The sequence below is a fragment of the Gossypium hirsutum genome, chromosome A05, assembly GCF_007990345.1.
Source record: "Gossypium hirsutum isolate 1008001.06 chromosome A05, Gossypium_hirsutum_v2.1, whole genome shotgun sequence".
Classification (NCBI taxonomy): domain Eukaryota; kingdom Viridiplantae; phylum Streptophyta; class Magnoliopsida; order Malvales; family Malvaceae; genus Gossypium; species Gossypium hirsutum.
The window spans coordinates 8,482,844-8,506,268 of record NC_053428.1 but is presented as its reverse complement, the minus strand read 5'-3'; the positions used below and the strand labels follow the sequence as shown (position 1 = coordinate 8,506,268).

The 23,425-nt window shown below is 32.0% G+C and overlaps 2 protein-coding genes across 3 annotated transcripts; one reads left to right on the top strand and one right to left on the bottom strand.

Annotated features, from left to right (window-relative positions):
• Positions 1-10,552: 10,552 nt before the first annotated feature.
• LOC107960838 (transcription initiation factor TFIID subunit 11-like) lies at positions 10,553-18,307 on the bottom strand. The gene is made up of 2 exons (XM_016897106.1): positions 17,944-18,307; positions 10,553-10,626 (listed from the first exon to the last, which is right to left on the bottom strand). The coding sequence occupies exons 1-2, from the start codon at positions 18,305-18,307 to the stop codon at positions 10,553-10,555; spliced, it is 438 nt and encodes a 145-aa protein (XP_016752595.1).
• An 852-nt stretch (positions 18,308-19,159) lies between these two features.
• Positions 19,160-22,748, top strand: LOC107959195 (phosphoinositide phospholipase C 2). Of its 2 annotated transcripts, none has more exons than XM_016895190.2 (10): positions 19,160-19,291; positions 19,982-20,299; positions 20,424-20,620; positions 20,724-20,859; positions 20,948-21,151; positions 21,236-21,447; positions 21,545-21,662; positions 21,887-21,994; positions 22,132-22,218; positions 22,301-22,748. In XM_016895190.2, the coding sequence occupies exons 2-10, from the start codon at positions 19,994-19,996 to the stop codon at positions 22,598-22,600; spliced, it is 1,668 nt and encodes a 555-aa protein (XP_016750679.1). In that variant the 5' UTR covers positions 19,160-19,291; positions 19,982-19,993; the 3' UTR covers positions 22,601-22,748. The 2 variants fall into 2 exon arrangements, with proteins under 2 accessions (XP_016750679.1, XP_016750678.1); XM_016895189.2 differs by having other exon boundaries at positions 21,887-22,039.
• Positions 22,749-23,425: the final 677 nt, after the last annotated feature.

Sequence of the window (23,425 nt, the reverse complement as noted above, 5' to 3'; positions counted from 1 at the left end):
GTGAGAACAAAAAACTGTTACCGTAGAAGTTAAACATTTCTCTTCTTTAAATAATTAGATCATAAAAATGAATTGTATGAAATTCTGATTTCACGTCATTCCTATTTTTTTATAATAGAAAAATGATAAATCATATTTTTTTTCTTGATTCAATTTTTTTCTTCTAAATAAAATTTAAATTCAATTAAAAATGCTAAAATTCAAGAGTATAAATTTGATTTGTGTAACAACCAAAAATTTACGCGTTTTAGAAATGTGCATTTTTGGGTCACTATTTTTATGAAACGGATTCATAAATATTTATTAAAAATATTTATGAAATTAGTTGTGTGGTTAATTAAGTTTTAGTTAGGAGAATTAGCTTGAATTAAGGTTAATTATGTATAAGGATTAAATTAAATTAAGTGTGAAAGCTTAATTATAGATTAAAGAAAAGTTGAAGGACTAAATAAATAAATAAACTAAATTGTGACAATTGTATGGTAATAATAATGTACATGTGTAATAAATACATATATACATTTGTAATACATATTTGTATTTACCTATTATTAAAGAAGTAAATAATAAATAAAACAAAGAAAAAGAACAGAAGTTGGAACGAAATAGGGGAAAGAAAAGAAAAAAAGGAAATTAGGGTTTTTAAGGTTTCAATTTTAATTGATAAGTCAATTTAATTTATTTTCTTGTAATTTTTGAGTTTTTGGAATCTTAGAATAAAATACTATTTGAATTATGTTTAAAATTTTGAAAATTAGTGAGATTTTAGATGTTCATGTTGAATAAATTGAAGAATTAGGGGTTAAATTGATAGAATTTCAAGTTAGAATTGAGAAAATGATTGAATTGTAAAATAAATCATAAGTTTTAAGTAATAGGGACTAAATTGAGAGAATTTTGAAATTAGGGTTTTATGGTGAAATTAGGGAGTTGAAATTAGATTAAAGTGGAAATTGAATTGAGATATGGAATTAGTTTTGTAAGAAAAAAAGTTAGTTTGATTTAACGACTATATTGGAGTTTAGGCAAAAACTGTGTATAAATTGAAATATTCAATGTTAAATTGTATTGTATTGATGATTTTCAATTATTTTAATTCTGTAGCAAACATTGAGCCGCAGACCTAGGTTAGGAAAGGAAAAGACAAAGTCAACGAAAATTAGCTCGGAAATTATAATTTGTATTTCTATAATTCGAACTTAGTTATTAATTGTTGTATTTTTATTAAATTTTTATGGTAATTATTGAGGTGACTAATTGATATTTTAATAATTGATTGAATGATTTGAATTGATAGATATATATATATTGAATTGATTAATTTTTGAATTGAAATGAATATATGTATATTTATGTGATTATATGAAAAATCAATATTGGATATTGATTATATCTGAAAAGTGAATTGAAACTCTATTAACTGTATCGGGCTAAGTCGGATATAGTTGGCATGCCATAGGATTAGAAGAGTTAAAGGATACTTCGACCACGAGTCGATGAGACACTGGGTGTCATAATATTATTACTTCGGATAAATTCGATAAGGTACTGGGTACCAACTTACTTCGGCATGGCCGATGAGACACTTGGTGTCAACATATTACTTCAAATTATCCGATGAGGCACTGGGTGCCATACTGGTGTGTTTTGGTTGGATCTGTGTATCCGTCAAAGTCCATGTCGTGTTAATAGGGGCAAATAAATGAATTGGCAATAAGATTGATATTGAATGTGAATTTGAAATTTGACATTGAATTGAATTGTGCAAATGAAATGCACGAACCAAGGGTTCATGAAAAAAAAATTGCTATTGCTAAATGTTATATGAATTAAAGTGATAAAATATATTTGAATTAGCTATTGATGAAATGAAGGTTAAATGGATGATTTGAATTATTGATTGATCAATGTTCACATATGGTTAAATGTGTATGCTTTATAATATTATTTTCTCTAAAGTATTCGGATTCTAGAAATACCACTGAGTGTATACTCAACGTACGGTTTGTTTCTGTGACCAGGTTATGTTAAAGTCAAATCATTGAATCAACATCCAAAGCCGATCCCTAACTCAAAGTGGTAAAATATATTTCTTTTGGTAATGGCATGTACCTAGGTTGTCATATGTATGTCATTTTGAGAAATGGTTGTAAGTGATGATATAGAAGATTTTAGTTGATTATATGATAAGTTTATGAGTTATGTTGAGATTATAAAATGGTATGCTTTGGTTGAAGTATGAATGAATTTAACATATGCAAATTTTAGGTTGAAATTTGGTATAAAGTTTGAGTTGGTTTAAATGAAGTTAAATGAATTGAGTTAGTAAATATTTGTAAAATACCTATGTTGGTACATTGGTTAAGTCATTAGATTGATGAATTTGGCATGTATTAGAGGTATTTGAATGTGTTTTGGATTGGTTAAACAATTGGATTTTGAGTTGCTAGTTGGTCAAAATTTGCAGGGTTGGTAAACTTGATGTATAAGGCTTATTTTAAGTCCACACTGGGGTGTGACCAGCCCGTGTGAGACAAACGGCTTATACATGGGCATGTGGTTAGGCTGTGTATCCCCTACAATTTAATTTTTTTCAAAACAGAATGCTCAGGTTTTGCCACATAGGCAGAGACACGGGCATATGTCTCAACCGTGTGAAGAACACGGTCTAGTATACGGGTGTGTGGCTTAGTCGTGTGAGGTAAGTCAGGGAGTTACAAGGGGTAAGATACGGCCTGAAGCACAGGCATGTCAAAGGGTCACACGGGCGTATGAGCCCTGCATTTAGGAAAAATTTTAAAATTTCATGAAAAATTTTCTAAGTTTCCGATTGAGTTCCGATTTAATACTAACCTATATTTTGGGCCTCGAGGACCCATAAAGGGATTATATGATTAACTTATGATGTATCCTAGCTGAACTGTAATGTTTGTATTTGTTCTGAAAAGTTCAGTAATGTTCCGTAACCCTGTTCTAACAATAAAAAAGGGGTTAAGGGGTGTTACATTTAATGGTATCAGAGCTATTCAGGTTTAGCCAATTCTCGGGCTAAATCGGGCTCAGAACTGAGTCTAGAGGGACATGTCATAATTGAGTCGAATTGAGTCGAATTGAGTCGAAATTGGATGCTGATATGTTTGTTTCTATTTTATAGTTAAAGATGCCAGATAAATATATTGCTGATACTGATCAAGAATTGTATACTAGAGATGATAAATCATATGAAAGAGATGAAGCCGATGCAGTAACACCGAGTGTAAATCTAGTAAGAAATTAACCACCTAATGTCGAAAGAAATGTAACACCCCTAACCCGTATCCGCTGCCAAAATAGGGTTTCAGAGCATTACTACCATTTACAGATCATTAAAAAAAATTAAATACTTACCGATTCAATGCATCATATAAATAAATATATTACTATTCAATCAACAGTTTTGACACTTGTATAAGCATCAAACAGTAGCATTGTTAGTATACTTGAACATATCTGATATAAATTCAACATTGATATATCTATTTTCTCGACATATCGCACTTGAGTTTAATAATAGTCTCAACTTACATAATTTCATTGTATCAACATATCAAAGATAATCATATATGTACATGTCATGAAATATATCATGCTCTTACCGTTTCTTCATAAGCATATATCATTCATTTCATTATATCAATATTTCATGCTCTATCATTTCCATATATTTTATGTATATTTATTCCGGTAATAGTTTATATCAAACTTAACATAAATTATATTCCATGTACTTATACTTATTTCGTTTATCTATCTTTATAATTATTTCATATAACCATTCGTCATCTGATACATATTACTTGAATATCAATTGTTCAACAAATGTCATAGCGTCTCCCATCCACGGTCTTATTTATCTTTGACATGATGCCATAGTGTCTTTCAACTATGGTCTTACTCATTTTTTTGTCATGTTGCCATGGTATCTTTCAACCATGGTCTTATTCATTTCATGTCACGCTGCCATGGTATCTTTCAACCATGGTCTTATTTATTTCCCGTCATGCTGCCATGGTATCTTTCAACCATGGTCTTACACATTTCATATCAGGCTGCCATGGTATCTTTCAACCATGGTCTTACACGTTTCATATCAGGCTGCCATGGTATCTTTCAACCATGGTCTTACACATTTCATATCAGGTTGCCATGGTATCTTTCAACCATGGTCTTACACATTTCATATCAGAGAGCACACTCCCGCGAACCTCATCCTTACAGTGGGATTACCAGTCCAGGCTAAATCCCCTGTAATATAAACTCATAGAGTATTGTCGGGATTACCAGTCCAGGCTAAATCCCCTGCAACGACAATTACTCTAATGAGCTTGGATCTGAATTACCAGTCCAGGCTAAATTCAGACCCTAATTCGGATTACCCGTCCGGGCTAAATCCATTTACACGTATTCTTCGGGAGGGTTATATCAGGATAGGATCACCCGTCCGGGCTAGATCCTTTTTACCTTCAATTCCTTTTCAGAGATCCATCGAATTTTCCTTTCATTCAACCGGGATTTCTTCCTCTTTTTATCAAATATGTCAATGTTTCATAAAATTTCATATAATGAACATTCAAATCATATTCATATCAAAAACATGCATTTCAAGCATTTAAGAATATAATTCAAGTTACATGAACTTACCTCATTGCTTGTTTGTGTTTATAATTTCAGTAATCCGATATCTTTTCTTTTCCACGATCAAGTCTCATATTTGAATCGTCCGGATCTTTATAAATAAATTTGATCCTTATTTCCAGCTATTATTTTCATATATATTGATAACAGTCCATGAATTCTATAAAATATCAGAATTTTCCATAATTTCAACACTTTTCAATTTAATCCCTAAAACATGTTTTCCCCCGATCTTAAACTAAATTAATAATTTCATTCAATTTTGTAGTTTAAATAATAAAATAATACATTTCATGCAATTTGGTTATTTTTGACATTTTTACAAAATTACCCATAAAGTTTTACTTTTATTCAATTTAGTCCCAGAGCCTAAAATATGCAAATTAGCCATGCTAGATGAATATTCATACATATTTTTCCTCCTCCTCCTCTCCATTCCACATCCTTAATGTAGATAACACACTTGTAAGTAACATTATCCATAATTTTTATTATTTACTTTTATGAATATTCAAGCTGTCCATCTATGTCATAGTCACTAAATTATTTATATCTGGAGCTCTAGAACTCTAATTAAGATCCGATAATTTTTCCTGAAACTAGACTCATATATATTCTTAACATAAAATTTTCAGAATTTTTGGTTCATTCAATAAGTACAGTTTATTCTTTAAAGTTACCCCTATTCTGCTGTCTGACAGTTGTGACCCTTCTTCACTAAAAATAAATTATCTCTTTATACAGAATTCAAATGATGTTCTTGTTTGTTTCTATTAAAAATAGACTCATTTAGAATTCTATACATATAAATTTAAGTCCCTAATTATTTTTATTCAATTTTTTATAATTTTTCAAAGTCAGAACAGGGGAACCCGAATTCATTCTGACCTTGTCTCACAAAATTCATTATATCTAAAAATTTACAAATCTATTGCTTACACCGTTTCTTCTATGAGAAACTAGGCTCAATGATATTTAATTTAATATTTTTTTCATCTTCTAATTCGATTTATACAATTTATGGTGATTTTTCAAAGTTAGTCTACTGCTGCTGTCCAATACTATTTTAGTACAATATATTAATTACCATGTTATAACATCCTTATTTTCTTTTTCTACACCATTTCTCATCACTTTCTCTTATTTTCTCTTCACTAATATATCATGAACATAGGACCTTATGTAAGAAAACTCTACTATAACATTATTTTCATGCTTTGTCAATAATAACAAACTTAAAAACATATTGAAATCTTGATATACTTACCTTGTTCTATTGATACTAATCTTTAACTTAATTTTCTCTCTCCTCCAGCTTCTATTTCTTGAATCCAACTTGATATTCTAACTCCCCATGGTCTCCTTAACATTTTTCTCTCTTAGTACCTATGGAAATTCTTTTGATTTCTAGGTGAAAATGGTGAATTTTTGGTGGAAGGACCAAATTGTAAAGAAAAGAAAATTTCTTTCTTTTCCTTCTCTTCTAACGTTGGCTGCATGCATGGAAATATGATGAAAATTCTTCATCTTTCCTTCCTTTTATACTAAATAATTAATAATAAAATAATAATAAAATATCTCATTAAAATAATATATATATCTAATTAAATAATCATAAAATATCATCAACATCATCATTACTTTCTAGATTTCTCTCTCTTCCAATTGACCATTTTGCCCTTTATTATCTTTTAAAATTCCATCCTTGAGTCATCATTTAATTTTGGTAAAATTGCAAATTAGTCCCTCATAGTTCTTCACCTATTCAATTTGGTCCTAATTCATCCATTTTCCTTAGTTTCTAGATCATTCCACTCTTAAAATATTTACACTATTGGTCCTTCAACTTTTCATATTTACACTTTAACCCCTTAAATTTTGAGTATTTACTCTTGTGCAACAAAACTTTTCTCACTTTTACAATTTAGTCCTTTCTTGAATTACTATATCATAATATACTTCTTAATATTGACATAACTCAAAATTTCCCTTTATGTCACTTTATTTCCTTATTTTACTATATCAAGGATAATATCTTACTGTAAAAATTTTCAGGGTATTACAGAAGTAATGCTAGAGAGAGATGATTCACAACTACTTAGGGTTATAGTTGATACCCTTCAATGAGTAGCAGGAACTGTACCTGCTATGACATCTGCTCCTATTACCCGACGAGCCCTGTTTAAAGAACTGCGTAAGTATGGTACTACTGAATTTCTAGGTTTAAAGGGAGTCAATCTATCTACTGCTGAAAATTAGATGGAGTTTATAAAAAGAATCCTGCACTAGCTTGAATGCACTCCCCGGAAAAGTTTATTTTGTGTGTTGTTTCTTTATTACAAGGGGAAGCTTATATATGGTGGGAATCAGTAACTCGACATGTGCCAACAGAACAGGTGCACTGGGATTTCTTTCAAAGAGAATTTCAGAAGAAGTATGTGGGTGAATTATACATTGAAGATAAAAAAATGAGTTCTTGATGTTAAAACAAGGTAATATGTCAGTAGTTGATTATGAACGGGAATTCTCACAACTCAATAGATATGTTGTGGAATATGTGCCAACCGAAGCTGATAGTTGTAAGAGATTTCTAGGGTGTTTACGAGATGAACTAATAGTACAACTGGGATCTCTCAGAATTACAGAATTTGCAGACTTAGTGGAGAGGACAAAAATGGTTGAACAAGTACTGGGTCTTGACAAAAAGCCTGAAAATATTCGTTCGCTTAGGAAACATTCCTGAGTTACTAGTTCGAATCGGCAACCTAAAAGATTAAAAAAATCTCGAGCTAACTAGAGATCGAGTTTTAGATCAAATAGAGATGATAGAAATCGTGAAAGATAGATGATAGTTTCTACTGGTAGTATATGAGGTCCATCACGGGATACTGAAATTCCAGATTGTGAACACCATGGGAAAAAGCATAGATGTGAATGTTAGATATTGACTCGAGGTTGTTTTCGTTGCGGATCTACAGAGCACTTTGTTAAAGATTGTCTGAAAAATGAAAATGCTGCACCAATTACATCACAAAGATTTATGCCTACTTTTAGAGGTCAAAGATCAAGCAGAAGTGGTTCATTTTCCAGAGGTAATGCTAGAAGCGGAAGTGATGTTGCTACTCAACAATTAGAGGCCAGAGTATCGACTCGAGCATATGTTGTACGGACATGTGAAGAGGGTGATCACATGATGTGGAAACAGGTATATTTTTATTGCATTCAGAACCTGTTTGTGCTTTAATAGATCTGGGATCTTCACACTCATATGTTAATACAAAATTGGTTGAGTCGGGAAATTTAAAATCTGAAACGTTTAGAGTATCAATAGCGGTGTCTAGTCCATTGGGGCAAACTGTGCTAGTAAACCAAGTCTGTCGAAGATGTCCGTTAATGATGCAAAACCTGATTTTTCCGATTGATTTGTTGACAATGTCGTTTGGTGATTTTGATATAATACTAGGAATGGATTGGCTTACTGAGTATGGGGTAATTTTGGACTGTTGTAAAAAGAAGTTTACTGTTCAGAGTAAAAGTGGTGACAAAATCGAGGTAAATAGTATTCGAACCAGTGGGTCGAGTCGTATTAATTTAGCAATTCAAGCTAATAAACTTTTTCATCAGGGTTGTGCAGCTTTTCTGCCATATGTTATAAATTCAGATTCTGTTGAAAATCAATGCAATAAAATCAGAACTCTTTGTGAATTTCCTGAAGAATTGACGGGATTACCACCTAATCGAGAGGCTGAATTTGTAATTGAAGTTTATCCTTGTATAGCTCCAATAACAATACCCTTATATCGTATGTCACCTACTGAGTTTATCCTTGTACAGCTCCAATAACAATACCCTTATATCTTAGTATTTCACCTTGGGGAGCTTTAGTACTGTTTGTTAAAAAGAAAGACAGTCTAATACGGTTGTATATTGATTATCAACAATTGAATAAAGTAACAATCAATAATCGATATATGTTACCTCGTATTGACGATCTATTTGACCAGTTAAAATGAGCTTCTGTGTTTTCGAAGATTGATTTGAGATTGGGTTACTACCAATTAAAGGTAAAAGAAAGTGATGCACTGAAGACAACATTTCGTATGAATTCTTATAAACCATATTTTTCAACCATATTTGGATTAGTTTGTGGTGGTTTTCATTGATAATATTCTGGTTTATTCAAAGTTTAAATTTGAACATGAGCAGCATCTCAGAATTGTTTTACAAATATTACGGGAGAAACAACTATATGGAAAGCTTAGCAAATGTGAATTATGGTTATCAGAAGTTGTATTTTTAGGACATGTGATTTTAGCAGATGGAATTAGAGTTGATCCGAAGAAAATTAAAGCAATTATCTAATGGAAAGCACCAAGAAATGTATCAGAGGTACGTAGTTTTCTTAGATTGGTTGGCTATTATCGAAGATTTGTAAATGAATTTTTAAAGATAGCTTTGCCGATGACAAAGTTGTTGCAAAAGAATGTTCAGTTTGTCTAGGATGATCAGTACCAAGAAAGTTTTGAGAAATTAAAACAAATGTTGATTGAGGCACCAATTTTGACATTGCCTGAGTTGAGAAAGGATTTTGTTATTTATAGTTATGCTTCTTTAAATGGTCTCAGATGTGTCTTGATGCAAGATGGAAAGGTGATAGCATATGCATCTCGGCAATTAAAACCGCATGAACATAATTACCCTACATATGATCTGGAACTAGCTGTTGTGACTTTTGCACTAAAGATCTGGAGACTCTACTTGTACGGTGAGAAATGTTATATTTATACCGATTATAAAAGTCTCAAGTATCTATTATCTCAAAAGGAGTTAAATTTGAGACAATGTCGATCGATAGAGCTTTTAAAGAATTATGACTGTATTATTGATTATCATCCGGGAAAGACAAATGTTGTAGCTGATGCATTGAGTAGAAAAGTAGTAATTGAATTACGAGCAATGTTTGCACAGCTCAGTATCAGTGATGATGGAAGCTTATTAGTTGAATTAAGAGTTAAACCGATGATGTTTGATCAGATCAGGTCAGCACAGTTGAAGATGACAAGTTGATGAAGAAAAGAGAAATGGTTTAGTGGTATGTTAGAGAATTTCAACATTGATGAACATGATTGTCTAAGATTTCGTAATTGAATTTGTGTTCCAGCTGTTTCTAAATTGAAAGAGTTGATACTTCATGAAGCACATGACAGTCCTTTTGCAATGCATCCGGGAGGAAAGAAAATGTATCGTAATCTTTGGGAATCTTATTGGTGGCCAGGTATGAAAAGAGATATAGTTGAATATATAGCTAAATGTTTAACTTGTCAACAAGCAAAGGCAGAACATCAGGTTCCTACTGGACTACTTCAGCCTATTAACATTCCTAAATGGAAATGGGATTGTATTACAATGGATTTTGTAACGGGGTTACCATTGCCAACGAGTAAGAAAAATGCTATTTGAGTAATTGTTAATTTGCTTACAAAATCGGCTCATTTCATAGTTGTCATAGCTAATTGGTCACTTCAAAATCTTGCTAAAGTTTACATACGGGAAATTGTGAGATTGCATGGTATTCTTGTGTCAATAATCTCTAATCGAAATTCGCGGTTCACTTTGAGATTTTAGAGGCAGTTGCATGAATTACTTGGTACTCGACCTAATTTTAATACGGCTTTTCATCCACAGACTGATGGACAATCAGAGTGAGTTATTCAGATTTTGGAAGATATGCTTCGAGCTTGTGTTATTGATTTTGAATCAGGTTGGGAACATTATATGGTCAAAGATGTCAATCCTCTGTGTGTTGGATGGAATTAAATGAAAGAAAAATAATTGGGCTACAGTTAATCCAAGAAACAGAAGATACTGTTAAGAAGATTCAAGACAGATTAAAAGCAGCCTTTGACAGACAAAAATCATATGCAAACTTGAAACGTTGAGACATTGAGTATTCTGTTGGTGATAAGATATTGCTTAAAGTATTGCCTTAGAAGAAAATTTTGAGATTTGGTTGAAAGGGAAAGTTGAGTCCTCGTTTAATTGGGTCGTATGAAATTACAGAAAGAGTTGGACCAGTAGCATATCATTTAGCTTTACCTCAAAATTTTAGAAAATTCTTGATGTTTTTCATGTTTCTACACTCTTAAGATACAGATCAGACCCTTCACATGTTATTTCAACAGAAGATATTGAGATTCGACCTGATTTATCATATGAAGAAGAATCGATTGAAATATTAGCTCGAAAGGTGAAAGAATTGCGAAATAAACGAGTACCATTAGTGAAAGTATTGTGGCGAAGTCATAGTATTGAGGAAGCAACATGGAAACCGGAAGAAACTATGAGATATCAGTACCCTCTCCTTTTTTCAGGTAAAATTTCGAGAACGAAATTTATTAAGAAGGAAGAAATGTAACGACTCAAAATTTTACTAGTATTGGAAAAGTGCATTTTTTGTCACTGTTTTTGTGAAACGGATTCGTAAATATTTTTTGTGTGGTTAATTAAGTTTTAGTTAGGAAAATTAGCTTGAATTAAGGTTAATTAGGCATAAAGATTAAATTGAATTAAGTGTGAAAACTTAATTATAGATTAAAGAAAAGTTGAAGGACTAAATAAATAAATAAACCAAATTGTGACATTTGTATGGTAATAATAATGTACATGTGTAATAAATACATATATACATTTGTAATGCATACATGTCTTTACTTATTATTTAAGAAATAATTATTATTATGTTAATATAATATTATATTAATATAATAAACATAAAGTAAAAAATAAATAAAACAAAGAAAAAGAAGAACGGAAGTTGGAACGAAACAGGGGAAAGAAAAGAAAAAGGGAAATTAGGGTTTTTAAAGTTCCAAGTTCAATTGATAAGTCAATTTAGACGTTCTTGTAATTTTTGAGTTTTTGGAATCCTAGAACAAAATACTATTTAATTTATGTTGAAATTTTGAAAATTAGTGAATTTTTAGATGTTGTTCATGTTGAATAAATTGAAGAATTAGGGGTTAAATTCATAGAATTTCAAGTTAGAATTGAGAAAATAATTGAATTGTAAAATAAATCATAAGTTTTAAGTAATATGGACTAAATTGAGAGAATTTAAAAATTAGGGTTTCATGGTGAAATTAGGGAGTTGAAATTAGATTAAAGTGGAAATTGAATTGAGATATGAAATTAGTTTTGTAAGAAAAAGAGTTAGTTTGATTTAAGGACTATATTGAAATTTAGGCAAAAATTGTGTATAAATTGAAATATTCAATGTTAAATTGTGTTATATTTATGATTTTCAATTATTTTAATTTCATAGCAAACGTTGAGCTTGAGACCTCGGCTAGGAAAAGAAAAGACAAAGTCAACGAAGATTAATTCAAAATTTAAGTTTGTATTTCTATAATCCGAACTTAGTTATTAATTATTGTATTTTTTATTAAATTTTTATGGTAATTATTGAGGTGACTAATTGATATTTTAATAATTGATTGAATGGTTTGAATTGATAGATATATATATTGAATGGATTGATTTTTGAATTGAAATGAATATATGTGTAATTATGTGATTATGTGAAAAATCAATATTGGATATTGATTATATCTGAAAAGTGAATTGAAACCCTATTAATTGTATCGAGCTGAGTCGAATATAGTTGGCATGCCATAGGATTAGAAGAGTTCAGGGACACTTCGACCACGAGTCGATGAGACACTGGGTGTCATAACATTATTACTTCGGATAAATTCGATGAGGTACTGGGTACCAACTTACTTCGGCATGGTCGATGGGACATTGGGTGTCAACTTATCACTTCAAATTATCTGATGAGGCATTGGGTGCCATACTAGTTTGTTTTGGTTGGATCCGTGTATCCACCAAAGTCCAAGTCGTGTTAATAGAGGTAAATAAATGAATTGGCAATAAGATTGATATTGAATGTGAATTTGAAATTTGACATTGAATTGAATTGTACTAGCCTAAATTTTCAGTGGTGTCAGAACAGTAATTCGAGATTTTCAGTAGTGTCAGAACAGTGATTCGAGATCACTAAATCCGACAAATTAGTATAAAATATTAATAATTTAGTGAATATAAATTAAGTGTGAAGTTAGGAAAAATTTTTGAAATAGCGAATAGTGTACTAGAAATATAAATTTAAAAAAAATTAGAATCGAAAACGAGATATCGAGAGTTTGAAAATTTTTAAAACGAGCCATAAATATTTTTATAAATATTTATGGAGTGTTAATAAGTTAATATTAAAGTTTCGTCAAGAAATTTTAAAGTTTCGATAGTTAATTGAATAAAAAGGATTAAATTGTAACAAATGTAAAATTATGGGAAATGATTAAATAGCTTAACTGATAAAAGAAAGAGGGTTTAAAAGGCAAATAGACCCAAGGTCTATTTGGGCTGGACGGCAAGGTGCATGAAATCAGCAGGAAAATTGATGAATTAAGGGTAAAATTAGAATATTGCAAAATTTACTTAATAAAACTAGGACTAAAGTGGAATTATCTAGATTTCTCATTATTTTTCTGCATTATCATCAGCAAACAACACCATAGAAGGGTTTTCTTAAGCTGGTTTTTCATATTTTTACTGAAAGTAAGTTCAATTCTTGATTATTTCTTGAAATTTTTGTGTTTTTATGACTTTTACAACTAGGTCCACTTGTTGAATTCATTAGTTTTTGATTCTATGAAAGAAATTGGAAGTTTCTATGAATATGTGCTGGAAGTATATGATTATTTAGCATGAATTAGAACTTTAAATTGTTTATATGCTAATTTTATTGAAAGAATTGAATAAAAAGTGAATGTTTGGGACCTAATGGTGAAAGAGTTTGAAGTTAGTGTTTTATGTGGTAGTTTTGAATTTAAATAATTGTGAAATAACTTATAATGTCTAGGCAAAGCATTAATTGGGAAAAATTAGCTTCATTGAGGGGTTAATTGAATAAGGACTGAATTGTATGAACTGTGAAATTTGGGGCAAAAATCAAAATCAACATTTGCACTAAAATAGTTTTGGACAGCAGCAGTAGTCTAACTTTGAAAAATCACTAAAAATTTTAGAAATCGAATTATAGAATTAATAAAATATGAAATTAAAGCTTATTGAGTCTAGTTTCTTATAGAAGAAACGGTGTAAGTAACGGAATTGTAAATCATGAGATATAATAGATTTTGTAAGACAATGTCAGAATGAATACGGGTTCCCCTATTCTGACTTTGAAAAATCATAAAAAATTGAATAAAAATAATTATGGGTTTAAATTTATATTTTTAAAATCCTTAATGAGTCTATTTTCAATAGAAATAAACACAGACATCATCCAAATTCTGTATGAATAGATAATTAATTTTTAGTAAAGAAGGGTTGGAATTGTCAGACAGCAGAACAGGGGTGACTTCAAAGAATAAACTGTACTTATTGGATAAACTAAAAATTCTAAAAATTTTATGATAAGAAGATATATGAGTCTAGTTTCAGGGAAAATTAGCGGATCCTAATTTGGAGTTCTGTAGCTAAAGATAAAAATAATTTAGTGACTATGACACCGATGGATAGCATTGGAATATACATAAGTAAACAATTAAATTATAGATAATATTACTTATAAGCGGGTTGAAGATGAAGTCAATACTGATAAGTGAATGATTTTACAATGACAGATCGAGAACCCGAAGCAAGTCGTGGAAAAGAAAAAGTAGCTCATTAGTCCCGAAACTTTCACAAATTTTACAAATCGACCCAGGTAAGTTCATATGGTTAAAGTTTAATGATTATATGTTAATTTTATGAATTATATAATGTATGATGAAATATATTTATTGATGAATAGAGAATAAAATAACAATCCGAAAATCGAATAAATGATCAAATTGAGCGGAATGTCGGATTTGAGTACTTCTGATCAGTGACAAGTGATAAGTGGTAGCCTTAGCTACACTTATCTGATCAGTGACAAGTGATAAGTGATAAGTGGTAGCTTTAGCTACACTTATCTGATCAGTGACAAGTGATAAATGTGATCAGTGTAAGACTGTGGCAGGACTATGACTTCAAAAAAAATGATAAGTGATCATATGCAAGACCATAGTTATACTATGGCAAAGTGAAAGTGAAGTACCTAATTTTCCGTAACCATTCCCTAATTTGGTTAAAGAATGATATGTGACAAATGGGCCTAAAAGAATTAAAGGAAATGGATAAGTGGTAGTAAGTTTATACAAGGGAACTCACCAATGACTGTGGTTGACAGGTGAACTTAATAATTGTGTATATTGTATAAGTGTATAAATATTTGGTAAGATTTATGTTTTATGCCTATGAACTTACTAAGCTTTTATAAGCTTACTTGAGTGTATTCAATGTCTCTTGTAGATTGACGTGCAAGTATACGGAGGATCGGATCAACACAGAGGATCACACTATCCAGATTATCTCCGGTAGCTTTTGTAAATTTCCTTTTTGATTTATATGGCATGTATAAGGTTTGATGATTATATAAATACTAAGACTTGTTTAATGAATATACATTAAAGTAAAGAATGACGAATATGTTAAATAGTGTAGTTATAATAGAAGTATAATTTGGTATCAAATTGATTGAAATGAATTGGTTGGTTGGATTGGTCTCGGTTTTAAAATTTACAGGGAAGGTTAGATATTTATAAAGGGGTTATATTGAGCAAAAAAAAACTTTGGGATTTTGCAAAAAATTTCCTATGGTTTCAATTTAATTCTGGTTTGGTCTCGAAGTATGTTTTGGGCTTTGGAGGCCCATCTAAAGGATGTCATGACATGTTTTAGTAAATGAATAGTATTTAACTCGTATTAATGGAAAATTAATTCGGTAAACTCCGGTAATGCCTCCTACCCTATTCCGGCGACGAATACGGGTAAGGAGTGTTACATGAATTGTGCAAATGAAATGCATGAACCAATGGTTCATGAAAAGAGAATTTCTATTGCTAAATGTTATATGAATCAAAGTGAGAAAATATATTTGAATTAGCTATTGATGAAATGAAGGTTAAATGGATGATTTGAATTATTGATTGATCAATGTTCACATATGGTTAAATGTGTATGCTTTATAATATTATTTTCTCTAAAGTATTCGGATTCTAGAAATACCACTGAGTGTATACTCAGCGTACGGTTTGTTTCCGTGCGCAGATTAGGTTAAAATCAAATCGTTGAATCAGCATCCAAAGTCGATCCCGAACTCAAAGTGGTAAAATATATTTCTTTTGGTAATGGCATATACCTAGGTTGTCATATGTATGTTATTTTGAGATATGGTTGTAAGTGATGATATAGAATATTTTAGTTGATTATATTTATAAGTTTATGAGGTATGTTGAGATTATAAAATGATATGTTTTGGTTGAAGTATGAATGAATTTAACATATGCAAATTTTATGTCGAAATTTGGTATAAAGTTTGAGTTGGTTTAGATGAAGTTAAATGAATTGAGTTAGTAAGTATTTGTAAATTACCTATGTTGGTACATTGGTTAAGTCATTAAATTGATAAATTTGGCATGTATTTAGAGGTATTTGAATGTGTTTTGGATTAGTTGAACAATTGGATTTTGAGTTGCTTGTTGATCAAAATTTGCAAGGTTGGTAAACTTGATGTATAAGGCTCAGTTTGAGTCAACACGGCCTGGCACACGGGCGTGTGATCAGATCGTGTGTGACACACGGCTTATACATGGGTGTGTGGTTAGGATGTGTGTATCTTGCAATTTAAAATTTTTTAAAACATAATGCTTAGGTTTTGCCACACGGGCAGAGACACGGGCGTGTGTCTCAGCCGTGTGAGGAACACAACCTAGTACACGGGCGTGTGGCTTGGCCGTGTGAGGTAAGTCAGGGAGTTACATGGAGTAAGACACGGCCTGAAGCACGGGTGTGTCCTTGGGCCAAACGGGCGTGTGAGCCCTACATTTAGGAAAAAATTTAAAATTTCATGAAATTTTTTTTGAGTTTCCGATTGTGTTCCGATTTAATTCTAACATATATTTTGGGCCTTGAGGACCCATAAAAGGGACTATATGATTAATTTATGAAATGTATACTAATTGAATTGTGTAATGTTTGTATTTGTTCTGAAAAGTCCAGTAATGCTCCGAACCCTGTTCTAAAGACGGATAAGGGTTAGGGAGTGTTACAATTTGTCATTCTCCTAATGAAAAAAAGATAGGAATGATGTGGAATCACATTGTCATCTAATTCTTTCTATGTTAGTAGTTTAAATTTTAGAATTAAGTATGAATGAAAAAAAAATATTGATGAGAAATTTTCAAAGAAATTATTGTTGTGTACCTAATTTTGTTTCTAATTCAAAGTCAAATCAGTGTGAACTGATAGAGTGGTTAATGCTTTCATGTACAACTGATTTTTCCCCCAAATATCTATGTACTTTAGTGCATGAAGGATGGATATGAAATATAGCATATAAAATGAGATGTACGACCTTTAATCTATTATTCTCATATTTTTTGCTAAAGTCAACCCTAACGTAGAAGGTCATTTCTTTTTTTACTTTAATAAGCTATTGTCACTTGAAGATTTGCTTTCCAATATTCTTTAAATAATAAAAAAAATTCCCAAAGACTCAAATTTACTTTAAAAATTCAAGTTTTAACTGCACTGTAATTTTTTTGAGAGAGGAAATGAACTACACAAGATTTTAAGGCAAGAGTCAATTGCATTAACATAAAATCATTTACCACTCTCTCCATTTGATTGTTAATAAAAAAAATCCAAGTTTTTAAGTCAAGAGTCATTGTTTAATCCTTACCATCAAATTGGTAGCTGGCAAACGTGGTTGTGTATTGAAAATTGCTACTATTAAACCATCAACAATTAATTATCAGTAGTAATAACAAATTTGAAAATTGTTTTTTAATTTTCGATTGAATTAATTTCACGACTTAATTAGATATTAATTCGATTAGAGAAATAATAAAAAAATATTTTCATAATTAAAATAAATTATATTATTTAAACATATTTTAATTTTTTTTATAAGATAAAAAAAAACTTTGAATCCATATCATTTTACATTAATAAAATATTAAACTTTTATTTTAATTTGTTTTATCATTTATTGTTAGTGAATTTTGGTTTGATAACCTAATTTTAAAAGGAAAATTGATTTTATCATTAACATTTTACAAAAATGAACTTTTATCAACGAGTCATTAAGAAAATAACAATACGTTAACATAGTATTCAAACTTTTTATCAACTTAGGAGTTGCGCTAGAAGGGAACTTGCTAAGCTCAACTTCCACGTTTTCCTCCTCTTCGTCATCATCGTATTCTTTGTTCTTGATGGTGGCTCCAGTAGTAACATTGGCATTAACACTTGTAGAGTGCAACTTAGGAGTTGAACTTGATGATGAATGAGAGGGATTTTTTACGTTGGGACCAATGTCATCGTAATCATCATCATCTACAAGCAATTTGTGTCCACCATCGGTTTGGTTCTGGGGTTCATTTGGAGTTTGGCTGTTCAGCTCATCCTCACCAACTGGGGAATCAGGTGGCGATTCCTCTTGCTCCTCCAATGCTGCTTCGAATGTATCCTTTGATTGCTTCATTCCAATACCTGAAAATCAGTCTACGGTGAAGCAGGCGATTTCAAAAATCACAAAAAAACAGAAACGACTGAGAAAAATTAGGGTTTCTCTCTCACGAAAAGTCCCTTCCTACTGTAGCGAGTGTGTGTTCTTTTTGGCCTCTGGTTACCCAAAGCTAAAAAAGAATGAGAACGAAAATGGCTATTAAGGAGAAACAGAGAACCAAAAAGAAAAACATCTTTAGTGTTATGTTTAGGAAAAAGTATTGTAGATAGTAAACGGTGATAAATCATTTTGTAATAATAAAAATACTAGTTTATGATGTGATTTAAAAGAACAAAATGAGCCGTTTAGGCTCTATTACATTATTTAGAAAAGGAAAAAATATATAAAAAAATGCCTCAATTGAAAGGAAAGAATCGAAATTCAATCGACTATTCAAATCCTGCAACTGATTGCACCTTGCTAAGCTCCTCCATGCCGTTGTTGTTGTTACGGAGAAAGCTGAAAGCATCTTATTCTCTGTCAAGCTTGTTAATGTTTATACTTAATTTGGCGATGTCTCATTCTCGCGTCGCACATTCCATTAGATCTCGGAAAAAGATGTTTATACCTGTATTTCGATGGTGTCTGTTTTTGTTTGCATTGCTCATTTTGGGGAAGTTGTAGGCTGTTTCTATCAAATTTCATTTACCTTTGGGCTTCGACCTGATTTCTACACTCTTGCTCCAGCGTTTAAATCCTGTAAAATCCATTTGATAGAATGAGGTTATTTTGGTTGGCGCCAAAACTGGAATCTTTGTCACCGCTTCCTTGGTTCATGTGTATACGCGGTTCAGAGCTTTAAGCTATGCACTTAAACTATTTGATGATATGCCAGTACGGGATATGGTTTGTTGGAATGCAATGATTTCTGGATCCTGTCAAAATGGCAATGTTGCAGAGGCGTTAGATGTTTGAATAAGATGAGGTTGGAAGGGATAATGATGGATCCGGTTACTATTAGTAAGCATTCTTCCTATTTGTGCACAGTTAGATTATACTTTTAATAGAATATTGATTGCTGTAAATGCTACTAGGCGTGGGTTGGGGTTGGAGTTGTTAGTGTTCAATGCTTTGATCAGAACAAAGCACTAGCTTCATTCTACAACATGCAACTAATTGGAATTAGCCCTGTTTATCTGGCTCTTCTATTATTGCTCAATAAGGTGATTGTCACGGTTGGTCTAAATCCACTTCTTTTAAAAAACAAACGCATTAGACTAGATTATTCTCACTTTAGTAGAGGGAATAAAACTTTTAGTACTAAAATCCACAGTTTTAAAGTTTAGGAAACATATTAAAACATTTTCTATACTTTAGGGGTTATTTGTGCCATTATCATTTTGTTAATTAAAATTTTAATGACAGCTGTGAGTAATTTATGGTTTGGGAAGGGAAAGTCTACTTGCTACTTTATTTTGTAGCAGCACAATGCTTTACACCATATAATATTAAAAACCTCATAAATTTGACCAAGCAATGAGGAGGCAACAATATTAAAATCTCAAGTTCACCATCCACAATACCTGGATTTTTATACACCAGTGGTATAAATAATATGAGCCACTTTCAAACTTGAATCACTTTGCCTTTTATTAACTGAGAAAGATAAAAGAAACATCACCAGAAGTTGAGATTTTGATCTTTTCTTAGGTGAAAACCAGGATGCCGAAACAGAGTTTCAAAGTGTGCCTGTGTTGGAGGAGAGTGTTCAAGACAAGGGTGGTTGAACCACCTCTTGATATCAAGAATGCCTTTTACAGTTTCTCGCCAAGCGGAATGATGACTGTGGATGACCTGCTGAGGTTTCTGATTGAACATCAAGGTCAAAAGAATGCAACCAAGGAGGATGCTCAAGCCATTTTTGATAGTCTCAAGCATCTCAATATCTTCCAGAGGAGGGGGCTACACTTAGAAGCCTTCTTTAGATATCTCCTTGGTGACCTTAACCTTGCTCACCCTCCTTCAAAGGTAACCCTGGGTTTTTTTTTCTTGGATAATGTCTCATAGTTTTGATAAGATTACAGTTTAGTATTGTGGAAAGCTTCAATCTAGGTTTATTAATTCATAGGAAGATCGATTTTTGTGAATTTAGGTGCACCATGACATGAATGCTCCACTGTCACATTATTTCTTATTCACGGGCCATAACTCATACTTGACTGGGAATCAATTCAGCAGTGCCAGCAGTGTTGAACCGATTAAAGATGCTCTGCTTAGAGGTGTTAGAGTAATTGAACTGGATCTATGGCCAAATTCCAGTGGGAATGATGTCAATGTTTGTCATGGAAGGTAAAAGAAACCTGATTTTTCTACAGTTCGTGAATCTGATATGAAATTATCGGTTTTGTTAAAACCGATGAAAACTATGTGATGGATTCATTGAAACTTGCAGGACTCTGACTTCTTCTGTAGGCCTTCAAAAATGTTTGGAAGCAATTAAGGAGAATGCATTTAAAGCTTCAGAATATCCTGTTATAATCACTTTTGAAGACCACTTGAATCCCAATCTTCAGGAAAAAGTGGCTAAGGTGAGCCTAAAATGATGGTTTCAGTATGGAAATTTTACTAACGCTAACCTTGAATGTTCTTTTTTCTTAAAAGCATGATTTTCTTTAGATGGTTACAGAAACTTTTGGGGACATACTTTACACTAGCGAAACAGAAAATTTAGAGCAATTTCTTTCACCAGAATCATTGAAGAAAAAGGTTTTGATTTCAACGAAACCTCCAAAGGAGTACCTCGAAGGAAACACCCAAGGGGAAGAAATTTCAGAAAATGAAGGTGGAACGGTGGCAAATGAATGTCAAAGCAGTAGCCAGGTGCCTTGGAGTTGTATATATTAAGCTTCATTGATGTAACATCGAGAATAACTTCTTATCTACTTGTCATTTATGATTTGTTAGTGGAATCCACCAGAAGAAGGAGAACATGTTCCGGATGAAGACGAGGGGAAAGTTGTGCCTGAATACAGGCAACTAATTGCTATAAATGCAAGGAAGCTGGAAGGTGGATTAGAGAATTGGCTGAGTGATGATCCTAAGAAAGTCAGTCGGATTAGCTTGAGCGAGCAAAAACTTGAAAGCGCTGCTAAAACATATGGAACAAAAACTGTCATGTATACATAGCTGCCTCTGTTTTGACACTGATGATAGACATTGAGATTTTTATTCGCCCTTTTATTGGTTATCAAATTCATTACATTCTTTCTCTAGGTTTACTCAACGAAATTTGCTGAGGGTGTATCCTAAGCGCACACGCCTTGACTCTTCTAATTACAATCCTTTTGTTGGATGGATGCATGGAGCTCAAATGGTTGCATTTAATATGCAGGTAAGAGTAAGACCATTTCAGGTCCAATTTAGACCCTTATGTCAAAGAAAGGAAATCTCCTTAACTATTGCCTGCCGACCTTCCAGCAACATTTTTCTTTTAAAAAAATGGGTTTAACTATTAGTTCCTGAATTTTACTGTAATTGCGTTTTGGAATAAGTGCCATTCTTACCCACCTATTGTTTATGTTCAAACCATTCTTTTCCTTGTTATTCTTCTAACAGGGACATGGAAAGCGTCTATGGATAATGCAAGGAATGTTTAGAGCCAATGGTGGATGCGGCTATGTGAAAAAACCTGACTTTTTATTGCACAGGGGACCGAATGATGAGGTTTTTGACCCTAATTTACCGTGGGATGTCAAGACCATTATGACGGTGGATCGATATATCCCTACTTATAACTGCATCTTTGGATTCCTTCATTTGTCACTCCTCCATAGCTGAAATCTTGACCGTTTTCTTTACAGGTAAAAGTATACCTGGGGGAAGGTTGGCATCAGGATTTCCACCACACAGCATTCGATCGCTATTCCCCGCCAGACTTCTATACGAGAGTGAGACTATTAAAATTCCATATGAAAGATATTGATATGAAGTACATATGCAGTTTTTGGTGACTAATTTATCTGCCTGCAGATTGGAGTTGCTGGTGTTCCAGTAGATAAGGATGTAAAGCAAACAGCAACCATAGAAGATGAATGGTTACCTGTATGGGATGAGGAGTTCAAATTCCAATTAAGAGCTCCTGAATTAGCTGTGCTTCGGATTAAAATCCTGGACTATAACACTACAGGGAGGCATTATTTCGGAGGCCAAGTATGCTTGCCGGTATCAGAGTTGAGAACGGGAATTAGGGCAGTTCCATTACATGACAAAAAAGGAAATAAGTACAAGCATGCAAGGCTTCTATTGAGCATCAAATTTGAGGCCCCGTAATGATAGCTGACAACTGCGATTTGTTTAATGTTGTATTGAAAATACCAACACCGTATGCATAATGAACAGTGTTGATGGACATTTCACAGTTTATATTATATTCTTGATACAAATTGGTAAAGAAATCTTACAAGGTCTCTGCATTATAGAAACTTGGAAGATTATCTACTAACCCTTTTCTCTTTTTGATAAATTGTTTGTTTCATTTCTTCAAGATAAGCAGTTTAAAATGCTACAATCAGACTGCTCCTAGCAGATCAAACTGTGAACATGGTAGTGATTATATGTTTCTTAACTATAATTACTATTAGATTTGATTTCTGTCAATTTAAACCACTCTAACTTCAGCTTTTTAATGTGAATATAATATATATTTCATGAAGAATGAAAAGTTGAGCTATAGATGTACCATTTGGTTTGTCTCCTAGAGTTTGCGTTTTGATGATGCTGACAACAAGACTTGTTATTACCATAAACTGGTTGGGGGGGGGGGGGAAAGAAATCTGATAAGAACCACTTTAAGTTCAAGACAAAAAGAGAAAAGAAGTACTCAAAATATTTGAGTTGTACAAAAACGCAACCTAAAAGACATAAAAGTTGACAGCTAAAACAAAACATTCCATTTTGTCTGTGATCACTGATCACAAAAACCTTTAGCTTCAATACAACATCACATTTTCTACTTTCAATCTTTCTATTTTACGTTAACAAATTAATAAATAAATAAACCATTCAGAATTTAATCTAGTTAGTTTATATATATTTTATAGATTTGAAATTAAAATGGAAAAAATTCAGATAAAATAAGGATATAAAAAGAATTGA

Bases quoted from the DNA above. Each gene is read 5' to 3' on its own strand.
- LOC107959195 (XM_016895189.2), top strand. From the start codon at position 19,994: ATGCCGAAACAGAGTTTCAAAGTGTGCCTGTGTTGGAGGAGAGTGTTC. The intron at 21,448-21,544 runs GTATACATAGCT...TTCTTTCTCTAG, and splicing joins TATGGAACAAAAACTGTCAT to GTTTACTCAACGAAATTTGC. The intron at 22,219-22,300 runs GTGAGACTATTA...ATCTGCCTGCAG, and splicing joins CGCCAGACTTCTATACGAGA to ATTGGAGTTGCTGGTGTTCC.
- LOC107960838 (XM_016897106.1), bottom strand. From the start codon at position 18,307: ATGAAGCAATCAAAGGATACATTCGAAGCAGCATTGGAGGAGCAAGAG. The intron at 10,627-17,943 runs GTTTGAATACTA...TATCACCAACAG, and splicing joins AACTCCTAAGTTGATAAAAA to AATACTCAATGTCTCAACGT.